At 45.1% G+C, this 17,011-nt stretch overlaps 1 protein-coding gene across 3 annotated transcripts in view; it reads right to left on the bottom strand.

Annotated features, from left to right (window-relative positions):
• The window catches only part of LOC118236161 (glutamate receptor 1-like), an 81,912-nt gene that overhangs the window by 31,157 nt on the left and 33,744 nt on the right, over positions 1–17,011 (bottom strand). For all 3 annotated transcript variants that reach the window (XR_004766998.1, XM_035434280.1, XM_035434279.1), the window contains exons 7-11: positions 16,518–16,685; positions 15,536–15,640; positions 14,675–14,785; positions 12,694–12,900; positions 9,494–10,011 (exon numbers count right to left, since the gene is read on the bottom strand). Coding sequence is in view for 2 of the 3 variants with exons in the window: in XM_035434280.1 (XP_035290171.1) it covers positions 9,494–10,011; positions 12,694–12,900; positions 14,675–14,785; positions 15,536–15,640; positions 16,518–16,685 (1,109 nt within the window). In the remaining variant the exon portion in view is untranslated. The remainder of the gene's footprint in view (positions 1–9,493; positions 10,012–12,693; positions 12,901–14,674; positions 14,786–15,535; positions 15,641–16,517; positions 16,686–17,011) is intronic.

The following is a 17,011-nucleotide window of genomic DNA, read 5'->3' as shown; positions in this document are numbered from 1 at the left end:
TTAAGAACATTCTACTCACATATGTGGGATTTTACACCTTAAAAGGTTAACTGACCACCACCCCCTGTCACTGAGACAGGTTGTAAAAAGAGATTTTTACAGATTTCCTGAGACATGACTGCAGACAGAATTACATAATTTACATTGACTTTTCTCTAACAACAAGGAATGCCTGAATGTGCTCCCTTGCTGCGACATCCTGGTGCGTGAACATGCTCGTCACCTGAAACACATGCGACCATCACCCATGGTTACTCTGCACAGAGGACTGCACAGCTGTCAGGCAGGCAGGCGCCATACCCCTGATCGACCAGAGGAGTCGCCACTGAGCTATGGGGAGAACTGGCACCCCACTTACTGCAAGCCTCCCTTCTCTCACTGTGGCCTGTTATTCACCACCCACTGCTCTTTCTCTCAGACCGTGACCTATGAGCTTTGTCTCCTCCCCACAAAGACACAAAGACACGGCCTTCCTACCAACGTTTGAGTCCAGCCATATTGTGTGTGTGCACAGGGAGGTTGAGCAGACTCACAGGGTGTATGTGTGCCGTGGCAGTCCTGCATTGAAGACACAGCCTTTAGACTGAAGTGAGATGCAGCAGAGCAAATAAATAAATAAAGCTGTGAATTCATAAGCAGAATGTTCTCTAGCGTGAGTGTTTATGATTGTATTTATGATAATGCTGCTGCATTTAAAGTGAGGTTATTGAGGTTTTTTTTTTTCTACTACTACTATATTTTTTTCTTTGCAAAGGAACACAGCAAATTTTACAGATGGTCTCTGTAGACCATCAAACCTTTTTCTTATATAAAGACTACGGTATGTGTGATTAAGACAGCGATATTTCTTGGTAGATGTGCACTCCTCCAATGTGATTTCTAAATGTGCTTTCTTCCAACTCCATGGGAAAGGCTGATGAATGCAGTACTTCTTCCTCAGACAGCACAGATGGTGTGCTCTCACTATACACAACCTAAAGGCAGAAGCCTCCATCAGCTGAGTCAGATCTTTTGTGCGCCAATCATCTCCGCTCAAGTGCCGTGTGGAGCTGTGTGCCCTAATTTACTGAACTCACAGGCTGGGCTCCTCTGCCCAATAAAGGGACCTTCCTAGAGGCTTCTGTCTCCTGTCTGGCTCTTACTCCACTGTAACTCAAAGCACACAGACATGCACACACATACACACACACACACACACACACACACACACACATATATGCACACACACTCGCATACATGCACACACATACACACACACACACACACACACACACATATATGCACACACACTCGCATACACGCACACACGCACACACACACACACACACACACACACACACACACACACACACACACACACACATATATGTACACACACTCGCATACACGCGCACACGCACACACACTCACATGCACATGCACAAATACACACACACACACGCACACACAGATATCATGGAGGTCCTAGATTTCATATCTACTCAATGTCAATGTCAGTACACATCCATAAAATCTAATTTTAAAGCAACAAATAAGCACATTTCAAAAGAAAACACATCCAGGACATCCTTGAACACTGGATACATTTGTATTTATGACAAATTATGCAGGTTATGACTCACAGTTTAACATGTCCTCATTTGCACCTAATGCCCGCAGACCTGCACGTTCCTACATCACTGTAATGCAGGATACTCCCCCCATTTTGCCATGGTGGCACGCTGTCAGCATCCTGAAGATCAGCAGATTCTGTGTCTGAGGTCCAGATTTCCCCGGACTGTCCCCCCCGCCTTCGGATCATACATCATGACCCTTCTGTTACCGCCATTAACCCACAGAAAGTGGCTTTGCGGTCACAGCCCATTCTCCGACTCGCCCCATTAAGTGTCCAGTGCGCCGGCCATGCGTGGCGGGCGGCAGGGTCACCCCTGTCCTTGTGGGTCAGGACGCCACCCTGGGGGGGTATGGGGGTGGGATGGGGGGCGCGGACATCAGTGGCAGAGTGTTAGCAAGTAGAGGAAGTGACAAGCGAGGCCTAAGGGAGAGGCAGAGTGTACGGCCAAAGCTGCCATCTTTGCCTCCGGCTGCACTCCCCTACCCACAATCCACCTCTCCACTCTGCCTCGTCTCACTCCAGACAAACACAATGGAGACATTCCCTAGGCCTTGCTCTCGGTTATCCTGTAATTTCCCTCCCCCCGCTCTCTCTCTCTCTCTCTCTATCTCTCTCTCTCCATCACGCTCTTTCTTTTCATTTGGGACTGTATCAAATGCATTGTGAATTAATTTAGATAAAGTTTTGTATTTTTTGTGCAAAGTTCTGGAGTTTTATCTTTTTTACTGTACCAATGTTATTTTGCAGCCACTGTCACTTTTTTCTTCTTCTTTTTTATTATACTATCCAGGTGATACATGGTTTCTTTCAGACGTGCCAGTTCAACCTTGCTGGCATTATACAGGTAGCACCTCTTATTGAGTAATGCCAGAATAAAAGTCCAGAATAATAATGTCACCTGTTTGGCTCACAAAGCTATGAAATGCTGGAAAGAAAAGGGGATCTGTCCTGATCATAAGCATTTTCTCATGAACAATATCATAAGCATATATCATCTGCACATATATACAGTAATTGCTCGTAAATACTGTACTTTCTCAAAGCATGCATCATGCATGCACTCGTAAACCCATCTTGTGAGTTCTCCCTTGCGGAGGGGACGGCACACAGCTGAGACATTTGACAGTAATTGCTGCGGACGCGCAGCTGAGTGGCCGCCGCTAATGCGATAAAACAGCCGAGCATTAGCGCATAAACAGGCCCCCGATCGATACAAACGACAGCGAGGGCAGCCAGGCGCAGGTGGGCTAATGTACAGGCATTCATAAAAAAAAGAGACCATTTCCACACTCAGGAATTTGTCACGACTGATCAAGCCCTCAAGCACGGCTGCAGAGTCACAGACTGAGAGCTCACGGCAACTTGAGCATCCTCTCCAAGCACTGCAGAGAGACTTTTTTATGAATACATTATTTATATTTGCATATTTCATAAATAACCAATTTTAGTCATATTTTTCACTCGGCTGGACAAAGGCCCTCAGTCACAAGAGCACTGTAATTTATTTCATGCTTTATTATCCCAAATACAAGCCTGATAACAGGTCTACAGCATGTGAATTAAAATGAAGCTTAACTAAAAAGAATTAAAATGCTGAACTGCAATGGTCACACTCCAGCAGACAAACCCCATCGCTAGGACATGGCTAACTGCCAACAGGTCTATCCAAAACCCACTGCATTCGTCCATGCACAGTACTAGTCCTAAACAGTTCTGTTTGACTTCTCACTGCAGTCAGTGCAGTAGGAACCCTGCCATTACATAACATTACAGGCATTTAGCAGATGCTCTTATCCAGAGCGACTTACACAACTTTAGCGATCTGCCCAACTCCCGATGCAGACTGAGATTCACCTCCTCAGACCGCATCCTGGCTCCCTTAACCCAGTTTAGATGCCCGTTCTTTTTCTCTGTCTTTCTCCGTATGTTTTGCTTTTGGATAATTTTACAGGCATAGCCATGTAAGGACATGTTGTGCCAAGTTGTACCTTCTTTTGCAACACAAAGTACATTGTTGTCGCTTAGGTTTGTATTACACTTAGTGATTATAAATGGGCCTCTGTGCCTTCATGATGATACCAATTTTTTTGCGTTCCTTTGAGGAACACTGGTGTTCTCCACTACTGTACGACACTCCGGATAAGATCATCCGCTAACCGATTGTAATGTAAATGTTGTGCAAATAGCCACTGCTTTGTAGCTTGTGGTGGGTTTTTAGATAAACTTGCAGTCGCACATCCACAAATCCGGGGGTGGCGGGGGGAGGGCTTAAATGGAAGGGGCAGCACAAAAAGTGAGAATCAGCCAATATCCCCGAGTTTCCGAGAGAGCAGCAGCCAGACGCAGCGCTGGAATAATCTGCTGCTCTTATCAATAGTGTAACCGAAGACAGGAATCTGAGTGTGTAATACATAGCTGCTACGTTGATTGCCTTAACGAGCTGCAGCGTTCGGGATTGTGTTTGGCAGCATGCAATCCTCCATCACTCTGAATTCCCATCTCATTCCATGGGGGTTGGCACGTGTGTCGTCACGGACACGGTCACGGACACAGAACACTGACTGAAACCCCCCCCGTATCCGGGGGAAATTCAGGGCATTTTCGGCTGTGATTTCATTTTGACCTTTCTCCAGGGCCTGGCGCCGAGCCAGGTGACCGAGGTTAAGTGTAAAGTGTAAAATGTGCGGTGTTTGCGAGGGGGGAGTGTAAATGTTTGGAGATGGGCAGCGCTGGGGCTAAGTGTGGGGCCCGTGTGGGCTGGTTTAACAAGCGCAGTAATCACCACTCTCTGCCTCAGCAGCTGGCTCATTACACTGCCTGTCGCTCAGAATACACCCACTCAGACACGCGTTAGCCCTCTCTCCCTCTCCCATTCTCCCTCTTTCTCTCTCACTCTGTCCATCTCTCTCCCTTTCTCCCTCTTCCCCCCCTCTCCCATTCTCCCTCTTTCCTTCTCTCTCTGTCCCTCTCTTTCTCCCTCCCTCTCCCCCCTCTCTTCTTCTGTCCCTTTCTCTCTCCCTCTCCCCCCTCTCTCTCTCTGTCCCTTTCTCCCTCTCTCTCTGTCTTTCTCACACACACATTATCTTTCTCCCTCTTTCTCTATCACACATAATATCTGTCTCCTTCTTTCCCTCTTTCTGTCTTTCTCACACACATGATCTTTCTCTCTCTGTCCCTCTTTCCATCTCTGCCTCTCTCTCACACGATATAAAATTCAAATTCAAATAAGTGTTATTGACATGACGTATATATACACATATAGATATCTCTGTCTCCCTCTATCTCTTACGCATGATCTCTCTCTCTCTCATATACACACAGAGACTCAGAGAGGCACTGATACCAAATAACAGTTAAAAAAAAACAAACACATACACACGTGTGCACGCATGCACACGCACACGCACATACACGCACACGAACACGTATGTGCACAACTGCACACACACACACACGTGCACACAAGGATTGCATAGGATTTCGTTTTCCTCAGCCTTTGATTTATGCATATTTTATACCATCTAATCTTTAAGTCATGGTGCATCGTTTGATTTGCATGTGATGCAGTTCTTCATAAATCACTTTTCTTTCCCTTTTCCTTGTAGTACAGTGTCTGGCAGCGACCATGTAACCACAAAACAGTTTTCTGATGGAAATACTGAGCCTTTTCAGCTTAAGCAGCGCTGAGTGGAAATTTGCTTGGATTCATACCCATCATTACTAATCGGATAATATATTCACAGCTAAACTCACATTTTTCCCCACAGCAAGCTACATTAATCGTACCTGGCCACTTACTATCCTCCTAATTAATTACCAGCTGATATTTCTACAGCTAGAGAAACAAAATTCAAAAGACAGGAATGAAGAAAAGATTGGGAGCAAGACAGAAAAGAGGGCCAAGAAAGAGAGATGGGAGGAGACGTGGGGAGAGGAGAAGAAAAGAGAAGAAAGGAGCTTTAGAGAGAGAGAAAGAGGAGGGGGAATAGGACAGTAGAGGAGAGGAGAGGGAGGCGGCGAGGGCTCAGACTGGGGCGATGTGGGCGCGCTGAAACAGCGTCCCGCCTGTCTTTGGAGATAAACCTGAGCGCGCGCGCCGCTGCCGGGAGCCGCGGAGCGACAAACAGAACCCCGGGCGGCGGCGCTGGCATTTGGACAGACCCCGCCGCCACCGCCGCCGCCGCGCGGAGGAATTTAGAGTCGGTAAATAGCGCCGGAGAGGCGTGTCTGGAATGACTCGCATTTGATTTTCCGCTCCTGATTGATCTCTTTCACTCCCGGGGATTTTTTTGGGGGGGGGGGGGGGGGGGCTCGTATGCAGGCGGGTATTACTACACCTTTCCCTCGGCTTACCTTTCGTCTTTCATACGAGGAGGTAATGGAATGGAAATTTATGATGAGCCAAAATGCATCTTATTAACTGATAATTGAAATTGCAGCCAATTAATCAGGGCATGGGGTTTGCTCATGCCACCTTTTTTATTTACGATTAAGAAACAAGCCAAAAAAGAAAAAATAACAAACCAGCTTTTTATGCATTACAATTGTTCTTTTCAGGCAAAATACAGTGTCCCCAAGAGATAGTTCAGAAGACATCCTGAAATTCCCTGATCGATATTGAAACTTGATGTTAAATTAACACATCAAGTTAAAGCTTCTTTTTTTAAGTGAGGGCCTCATTTTGATGGAACAAAGAGCCAGAACAAGCACAAAGCTATTTTTTAGCAGTGCCGATCAATGCAAGTCAAAGTCAATAACAGGGCGTTTGTGCCAAGGTTATATTTTTAGTGTTTTTAGCACTAGGAAGGTAGGAATGAGGGCTAGACTCTTAATTTGAGGGTCTGAATTGGTGCAAATTCACGTCTCAGTTGAATTTTAACAGCTTTAAGCAGTCTGAACAATTTACCTACTAGGTGAAACAAAATGGCTGAACAAACAAAGGGAAGAGAAAAAAAGGACACACGCTGCACCTGTTCATTGGACGGAAGCATCCGGGCCAGACACACCTTTACACACAGAAACGCCGGCAGCCTGCGTTACGCCCCCTGTGTGTGTGTGGGTGTAATTAAAAGAGCTACCCTGATTTGGACACGCCCTGTCTTTGATCCGTCATGGCCGACCGCGGCAGGGCCCCGCTGGAAATCGCTGGGGTTCATGCATATTCGACCTTCACTTTCGGTAACCCCCCCGGAAGCTAACGATGGGGCAAAAAAACGCTGATGTGTGTCAACGCGCCGGAGAAGAGATGGAGAGGAGGATGAGATTGGTCCCAGAGAGGCTTGTTTGACTCTGAAACCGGGATGAGTCTGGGCACAGTGGGGGATTCCCCGAGTCTCTGTAGACACAAGAACAGAGCAGCCCGTGCAGACTGTGATTTCAGATCAAAGATTTCTAACATGGGACTCCCATCCCCCTGGTACATGCATATGCATATGCAAGTGCACACAGACACACACGCGAGCGCATGCACACAAGAACGCACACACACATTCACCCACCCACACATACACATGCATGCACACATACAAACACACACACACACACACACACACAGATATCGGCTCACACACAAAACACACACACACACACACAGATACAATGTTCTCACACACGTGCCCACACACACAAACACACGCGAGTCTGGAGTTACTGGAGGTACTGCCAATGAACTGAAAGAGGTACATAAAAAAGATTAATCTTGAGCTCCTCAAACATGATGAAGCTGGAACCAAGGCAGCTGCAAGCTGTTGGTTTCAGTCAGTGACAGGTTCTCACATAATGGAGCACACTGCATTTTACAGAATGTTCCGGAGCCCCTCTATCAAATCCGCCACACCGCCATCCCCCCCCCCCCCGCCCACTGCCGCCAGCAAAAGCAAAGGAAATTACATCGAAATTCAGCTAAATCACTGACACCCACTAAGCAAGGCCACTGAAACACGGCGTTTCAAATGGACACGTCTATTATCCATTCACATGAAAATTAGTGCAATTAGTTTAAATTGGAGACTGTGACACTGACCCCCCTCCTCACAGGGGTCTCATCTCATCTCCTCTCATGTTAAAATCTAACGAATCCGGGTTCAATCCCTGGCAACGGTACTTCCGGCTTGGTCAGACGTTCCTACAAACACAATTGGCTGTGTTCGCGGGTGGGAAGCCGGTGAGGGTATGAGTCCTGATCGTTGCATTAGCGACTCCTACTGGTTGGCGGGGCGCCTGATCAGCACGGAGAGGATCTGGGGGAGATAGCGTGAACCTCCGCACGCGTTACGCTCTCCCAGTGAAACTCGCTGTCAGGTGAAAAGAAGTGGCTGGCGACTCCACATGTATCGGAGGAGGCATGTGGTAGTCTACACCCTCCCCAGACCAACAGAGGATAGTGCATCGACCAGGACCGTGATTCACACGGGGAATTGTTATAACGACTAAATTGGGGAGAAAATTGGAAAAAAAATCTAACGAATCAACAAACAGAGAAATGTGCCAAAGGCCAAAGGAGAAGGAGGTTTATATATATAATATTTTTTTTCTTTATTCACATGAAAGCAGAGAGTGACCATGTCACCACGTGCCTGACCTGCTTGCATGCGCATAGAGGAAGACCGAAGAAGACAAGTGTCAATTCAGCCCCAGGGCAGAGCTGGGTTTTCACCAGACCAGCGGGTCATTGTAAAGGTCAGACAAAGTGTGAGTGGCTCCAGCCTCCAGCTTGCTTTGCGGCAGAAGGAAACTGTGCATTATCTCTGATGAAAGCATGAAAGATTCTTTTGTGACAGAGAAGAGCTGCACTTCCTGTTCTCCCTCAGGGTGAGTTAAAAAGGGTTAATACTGTCTGTGGTGTTTCCACTTACTTGAGGTAATCCAGAATTAAGCATCTCTATTTCTCGATTTTGGTGCATCACTTCTGGTTTGGCTTGACCCTACCTTAATAACTCAACTATCTTAATAATACTGACCTAAATACCCTCTGAGTAACACACAAACAAACTCAACCTGTTCTAACAAGTATATCCTCTCTCTCTCTCTCTCTCTCTCTCTCTCTCTCTTTCTCTATCTGTCTGTCTCTCTCAATCTCTTTCTCTATCTCTCTCTCTGTCTTTCTGTCTCTCTCTATCTCTCTCTCTCTCTCTCTCTGGAGAGTTGTCCTGAAGCAAAGAGGAAAACCATGTCTAACAGAAGGTCACTTCATTAAAGGAGACAGTGGTAAAAAGTTGACGTTTGTAACTCATACAGAGGTACTTCAGGCCAAAGCACTGCCATGAAGAAACGGCCGAGGTTTCCAAGTAACGTTGTGATACACAGTAACATAAGCACTGGACCCCTGTTAACTTAGAGTTATCACTGAATATTTTACTCCTGCGTTATAATGACCCACCAAGCCCCAGGAATATATAATATAGCATGATAATGATCACAAAAAAACCATTTCCTAATCTCAGAGCGCAGAATGTGCCAATGACCCACCGAGCCCCTGGAATGCATAATATTGCTGATAATGATCACAAAGAAACCATTTCCTAATCTCACAGTACAGAATGTGCCTCAAACAGAACGATAAGAGTAAAAGGTAAGTTTGCTCTTGCAAGTAGTTTTAAAGAGTACTTGTGTTGCTTACTAGGAAGTAGCTGTGTATGTAAGCACACACTTCCTGTGCTCAGTACATAAAAATACCAACAAGTTGAAGAAAACAAGCCATAAAAAATGTTGGACACGTATTGGACTGTAATAAACTGGGTGAAAAGGCAGAGCAGACTGCAGATAATAATGATAGAGGTGCTAATACAGATAGCACTGATGATGATGATGATGGTGATGACGATGATGATGGTGATGATGATGGTCCTGCTGTGAATCGAGGGCGTCTGGATTTCCTACCTTGGCGAAATGTCGCACCCTTGCTGCATGAAGGCTCCAAGCGAGAACCAGAGGCTGTTAAAAATCCCAAACTCGTTGGTGTGCTCCGGGGCCTGCGGCTGCTGCTGGTTCTGGTTCTGGCCCGAGTTCTGCTGCTGGTCCTGTTGGGTCGGGGACTGAGGCTGGCCCTGCTGGCTGGAGGACTGCTGGTTCTGGCCCTGCTGGCCCTGCGACTGGCCCTGGTTCTGGCTCTGGTTCTGGTTCTGGTCGGGGCCGTCCTCTGGGTCCTCCCCCTGCCACTCGTAGGGGCTGAAGCGGCTGACGAGGAAGAGCACCACGCTCACGCCGATGTAGGCGAACACGATGCACATCCAGATCTCGTAGGCCAGCGGGTCCAGGAAGGAGAACACGCCCGGCTTGGACTTCTGGGGCTTCTTGATCATGATGGAGATGCCCAGGCTCATGAAGGGCTTGGAGAAGTCGATCACCTCCTCCCTCACCAGGGTAATGGTCAGGGGTGCCACGGCAACGTCTGCCTTCTACAAAAGGAGGGGGGGGGGGGAGGGGGGGGAGTGGAGAAAACATGGTCATATGTCACAAATGATCACAACAGAGACACATGACTCCACTGACTAAATAGATGGTAAACTCCGTTCTCTTAACTTTGAAAGTTATGTTTGTCACAGGTCACCAAAGATTATCTAGGCTAACCAGATGGTCAGCTCCAGACTCTTAAATAGAAAGTTCTAAAAGGGAAAGCACAAAGTTGGTTGTCACAATACCGGTGGATGGTCTATGCTTCAGCATGCTACATCATTAATAGTCATAAACAAATAAGAAAACATAACAAAAGTAAAATAGCCCCAGAGACATGTGTTATTCATCAGAAGAGCCTCTATTAATTTAAGAAACTGAAGTGCAAAAGGGAAAAACAAGAATTGACCATCTGGTTACTGTAGGGAATCGGTAGTATTTCTGAGAGACAACAGACGCAGGACCAAAACATCTTTTATTCTCCACCATTAATTCAGTTCAATGTTGCTGTCATATTTTTGTCATATTTGTCCAGCAGTAAAAAAAAAAATTCTACATTTGATGAATAGAACTAATATAAAAGGACCGAGCAAGAATTAATATATTTCTCACAAAATGAATGCTGTTAGCCACAATGGAGAGCAGTAATCACAAATCACATTACATTATATGAAATACATGGAAACCATCATAAAATACATCCTCAGTCCTTCAACAGCTTATTTGTTTAACACAACTAAAGTGTTCTTTCCCCCGTGACAAATAACTCTCCATCCAGAGATGTACGTTTTTACTACCCAGAGAAGTGCAGTGAAGTGGGAACATTCCTTTCTATTATCAAAGAATGGTTTTTCAGAAAGAAAGATTGAGGGTAATAGATTTGTGCCTCTTCAAAATGCCCGTCAAGCTTTAAATGGCTAGCATTGCTAAGCAAGGCTCAACAGATCAGTCATGAGCTTTGAACTCATTTTTAGTTTCACTTTGAATTTTATTTTCCAAAATATGGAGGTTCAAAATGTAGTATGATGATAATGGTGATTCTTCTTCTCATAATTATCATTATATTAACAACACATTATTACTATTATTATCATTATTAGTCGTCAAAAATGTATTAACTAATAAATCCTAATAATCCAGAGCTCATTGAAAATAAGCTTCACCAGAAAACATAAATAGATTCTATAAAAATGAACAGTGTATATTTTGCAATGAATTCAGCCTGTTCCCTTATAACGTGCGGGTAGTTCATAAGGCATACCATATTGCATAAATCAAAAAATATATATTTCACACTGAGCAGTAATACAATTCTTTCCAGTAATGTTAGAATACCCACCAACCGCCAAAGTGTCTTATGTAGTATTAAATTCATGTATTTATTTATTTTCAATGAATTCATCTGAACTTCGTGTGGGTCAAAAGGAGCACTGGGAAATAAAAGGAAATGATAGAAACAGAAAGAAAGCAATATCGAGACAGGCTTTCCAGAAACAGCGAGCGAAAACACACCGCGGCTTTCACGCGGCTCATATTAGCTCAGTTTCAGCCCCTCAGTAGACCGTGCCCTGACACGCTCCGCTGCTGATGGCTGCTGCGCTGCAAACGCAGGAGCCGTAATGGAGGGCGCGGATGTGCCGCTCGACAAACGGTGGTGGAAAAACGACGGAAAAGCCAACGCGACGTGTCAACCCGAGGAGCGCGGCCCTTCGCGGCGCTAACGACTTTATGGGACGGTCACGTCCCCCCCGTTTCCCGTACAGCGCCAGGGGTCGTGACCCACCGCGCCAAAGCGCTGTTATTCTTTTCAGAAACGATTTTTGTCAAAGGGGGCAGAAAATTGTCAGGACATATTTCCCTGCAGTAAATATACACACAGTGAGAGAAAGAGCAAGTGGTGTGTCTGCATGCATCACGACAGCTGAAAGCTTTTCAAACTATTTGAATTTAAGAAGATTACGGTGATTAAAAAAAAAAATAGACATGGATTGAAATGGATGAAATATTTCAGCCATTTTGTGACATGGAAAATAAAATAAAAACAGCGCTCCGAATGTAGACATGGGTGATGTGGTATCACGTAGGAACAGACAACGCAATTTTTTGTTCATAATTATTATTGTGAAAATTGAATGTGCTGAACATGATTATTATGCATGTTCCCAATAATGACATCAAGAGCGCTCCTTTCAGATGCTGAGCAGCTCATTCACTGCGGTGCATGGATGAGCCTCATGGCCTCTGATCAAATCCGGACTGTGCCAGTGCCGACTGCAGCCGGCAGCCCCACAGGGCTTTGCACAGTCTGTGCACAGGGTAGGGGACGGTTCAGTCATTTAGGGGTCAGGGCTTAATGGCTCCCTACCAACTCCCGCTGGTCAATCGGGCACCTGCGGACTGCGATGTGAAAGAAAGCAGACTGGTGACATCACATGTTTCGGAGGAGGACTACAGAGGTCTGAAGTCCGGAATCGAGCACGAACGCAGCTGCGTTTGCAAACAGCTAATTAGTTGTTCCAAATTTGGGTGGGAATTGGACATGGTCAGCCCCACGGTAGGTTGCTCCTTTCAACCCATAAAAATCATTCTGGCATCCCTTCTCTTTTGGCAGCAGGGTTTATAACAGCAGCGCTAACAAGGAGGTGTTAATAACACGTGTATGAATCCTTTATTACTACTGTACTTACACCATAGACCAGCTCCCCCACCATGCCGTTCCACATCTTAGACTCGGTGTCCCGGGATCCGTACTTCCCGTCGGACACAATCTCCAGCGTGTAGTTGTACCCCACGTGTTTGGCGATCTCCGCAGCCAGCTCCACACAGTAGCCCTCATACTTGTCGTTTCCAGTCAGTTGATCGTGATTTTTCTTCAGCATCACGTATGGAGATTCCTGACCAAAGCAATGAGGAATTAAAAGCAACCTGATGTTTTCTGTCATAAAACAATTATCACACAAGCCTTATTTTCCATTGTTATTCACGTAATAATTCTTATATTAAATGTTTGTTCGACTATACACCAAGCTGAGCCACCACTAGTTTGAACTATCTTTAACAAATCATGAAGCAATGATTTTATATTGTCCCCTCAAAAGAATACTTTTATAAAATGCAAAACAGTCATAAAATAGCCATTTTCACATTGATATACTTCTTATGATATACGAGTTATGGAGGGAAACAATCGGGTATTCCTCAATATTGTGTGGGACATGTCCCCTGCCAAATTTGCTCCGGGACAACTCTGAGTGAAAAGGTTGATGGGAATACTACTACAATGACAAATAAAACAACTGCAAAATCACACAATTTGAAGCTAACAAAAACAAAGATATGTGCGGCATATAGTACTACCACAGTAAACATAAGTAAAATTATATTCATTTAACAAAATGGGGTGAATGTCTCCTTTCAGTGTAAATACTTACAACAAGGGATTGAACCAAATATTCTTCAATAATAATTCTTAAGTATTCTTTAAAACTACGGAGTAATTCCCATCAGATAGCCCTGAATTTGCAGAAAGACAATTTTGAAATCTGTTATGAGAAAAACTAAACATAATAAGATCCCTCCCTTTATGCAAATAACTGTTGACTGGGTACTTTAAGATAGTACTTCTGAGCTAGAACTGTAGACAAGGCTGCTCATTGTAAGCACAGTGTAGAATAATTTTAAAAGAGAGCTATCTCATAATTCTCTGCTAGTCGAGGGAACGATCATAACGTTTTAACAGGATACAGAATAAACCCACAAGGTAGCAATGTGCGGAAGTAATTATAGGCTACAGGAACCTTGCATAGCGTATGATTGAAGTGTGACAAATATGAGTGCATTCAAAAGAAAGTTTAGCTCTCATGCAGAGTATCATGTGATGGGATACTTGTGTACATGGACACATCCGCTCTTTGGCTTTTTACACTGAGCATATTGTGGCCCTGCACACAGCTGGCCTCACAAATACGCAACGGCCACTTTAAGGCTGAGCTGCCAGGCCCTTTTCTGGAACCTTCTGATCTGTTCAGACACTGATCTCAGAAGACCATCCATGTATTCAGCGTCCTCCCGCCAAATCCACTGGCAGAGGCCTTCAAAGGAAGTGACGGTGGCAGGAGGCCGGACCGCAGAACGGCCGCGAAAGAAGCTCGACGCCAGCACGTCGACGAAAGCGCGGAACGAAATGAAACCGCCGCGCTGCCAAGTCACCGGGAGGAATTCGTTACGAAAAGAAAGAAGAGGGGCCTTTTTTTCTTTTTTTTTGGAAAGCCTTCAAAGAGCGATTAATCCTATGCTCCCACACGCCCAAGCAGTGAGTGGGGCCGTCGTGACAAACGTGATTTTGTTTACGCAGCCGTATGTTCTTTTTTTAAAAAATCATCCCCACTCCTCCTCACGTTGCGGGGCCCCAATATTCACTGCCGCAGAGATGCAGTTTGAGGCTCGCCCTGCTATACTGAATATTGCAGCTATATTTTTTAGGTTCTGATGGACGTTGCTCTCCTGCTGGATTTAATATGTGTCAACCGCTACAGAGATTTCCTGTGAACATAAAGCTTTTCAGTGGTGTTCAGAGCACTGCCACTAAGCTCATCATAACCAGCTTACTCAATCCATGCTTCTCTGGTTTGGGTCGTGCCCCACGCAGCCAAACAGTCCGGGACCTACCAGAATGGTGGTGACTATGTAGGTTCGGTTCTGCAGCCCAAAGGTATCGTTAGCGCTGTGAGGGTACGGCGCGGTTCTCACAAACTTCTCCGCTTCGTTCCAGTAGCCTGCCTGCAATCAGAGAGTTATCATCAGAACGACATGCTCATGAGCTGCACGGCGGGGCAGCGGGTAGCACTGTCGCCTCACAGCAAGAAGGTCCAAAGATAGGCAGGGTAGGCTAACTGGAGACTCTAAATTGCCCGTGGGTATGAGTGTGTGAGTGAATGGTGTGTGTGCCCTGTGATGGATGGAAGATCAGGGTTTATTCCTGCCTCTCACCCAGTGCATGCTGGGTTAGGTCCCTCCCCCCCAACCCTCCTTGTGAATCTGACCAGAAATAAGCGGGTTAGATAATTGATGGATTCACGGCCTTCTTGTTCCCTGAATCTGAATCACACAGGAAATATCCCCACGTTTGAAGTATAATAGTGCAGTGAAAATATGTATGTAATATACAATAGATGTAGAGTTGGATATGCAATTGTGATTTAGTTACTTCAATATTCTTTTTCATGTGGTGGTGTTACATACACTTGTAGGCAGTCAAACGTGAGGGAAAAAAAAATCTGTAGCAGAGTGATTGACACATTAATTTTCCACCCAGTTGATGGTTCCTGGAATATGCAAAAATACTGGGTAAAAAAATATTTTGAGCCATTTGATGTGACCAAAACAGTTTAGTGGCCTTTAATATACAGATATGAACATAAGTGAGTCAAGCCAAAATTACAATATTTTTTTCTGTGTTCAAGGGACCTTGCACCTCTCATAAAAATGTGAGCATGAGCACTTCCGCTTTTCCAGACGGGCGTACATCACCTTTCTGGGTCCCTTCAGCCCTAATTCCATCACGGAGACCGTGTAGTTGGTCCGTCGCCCCTTCTCATCAAACTGGATGTGTCCAGTCAGGCCCTCCAGCTGAACCTTGAGAGAAGATCCACAGACCCATGTTGTTATTATTATTATTATTATTATTATTATTATTATTATTATTATTGCTCATTTCAGATCAGCATGTATAGTCAGAAGGATATATATATTACAGTACCAGGGTTGGGTTTTTTTTTCCTTAAATGTGGGAAAACTGTTACACCCCCCCTCACGAGAGACAGCATTCTAAATTCCAAACACCTGAACATCAGCATCGAATGCCAGCGGCAGTCGAACAGCAGTCTCACAGCACAGTGCTGCTCGTTTTGTTTATCCCTCTCTGAGAAACTCTGAATAAACTGCACACATCATCTCAAACTTTTATTTTGTGATTCTCTTCTCTTTACAGCGTGCAGAGCTTCTGTCAGTGTCAGAACTAATTGTCTGAGCAGAACTATAATCCCTGTGACAAGAAAACTTGCACAGTTAAAGGCACAATGGAACAGCCTGCACAAGTCTCTCTCTATTCATCTTTAAAAATGAACCATAAAACAAAAACAGGACTTGATTTATTTCGCATTAACATGAAACCATGCTGTCAGCTGGATATAGCCTTCTCTAAAGCTAGTGAAAGCCACTGATACAGTGAAATACCCAAGATTCCCTTTCCATTCCCTCTTGAAATAAAGGCAAACCTATGTTGTTGGGACCCAAAAAGTTTTCTTTATGCGACCTCATTTTTTAATTATTTTTCTATAATCAGGTATCTTCCCGCAATATCAGAACTTTACTGGCCTCAAGGATGCCAAGGATCCCGTTGAAAAAGAGAATTAACTGTTGCTTCATTTAAATAATAAAAGAAGCGGATCTGCTGCGTCCGTGCCCTTTTCGCTCCGGGTCGTCGGTGCGATGTGTCGGAATGGAGCAGTACCTGCTGCAGGGCTCTCTGGATGTCGATTCCCTGACCCCACGGGGCCGGGGGGTTGGCCAGGCAGTCGCCGGCGTTCCCTCGGCGGGAAATATCGATCCGCTGTTTGCGGAGGTTCTGAAAGGCGGCCGCCATCACACTCACGCCGTCGTATGTGAGGGCCCCGGTGTACTGAAGAAAAACAAGAAAAAACATTTTTTTTTTAAACTTTGATATCAAAGAAAGTCTGAGCTTTTCACTAGAAGTCCATGGTGGCTAGACACCCACAAAAAAGAGGCAACATAAATGTTACCTTAATACTTTGACCTTTCACCTTTAGAGATAAGCTTTTTACCACATTTATTTCAAGCTTATGGGGTACTACTGCTTACAGTGTGTCTGCGTCTTTGGCCAGTGTTGATTACTTTGTTTCTTTGGATCTATTGGCCCCTGTTTGCAAAATGTTTTCACTGATTGTAGCAATCAAAATGCTGTTTTGTCCAATATAAAACACTATG

Source organism: Anguilla anguilla, chromosome 9 (assembly GCF_013347855.1).
Source record: "Anguilla anguilla isolate fAngAng1 chromosome 9, fAngAng1.pri, whole genome shotgun sequence".
Classification (NCBI taxonomy): Eukaryota; Metazoa; Chordata; class Actinopteri; order Anguilliformes; family Anguillidae; genus Anguilla; species Anguilla anguilla.
The sequence above is the reverse complement of the archived record's forward strand: the minus strand, read 5'-3'. Positions and strand labels throughout refer to the sequence as shown.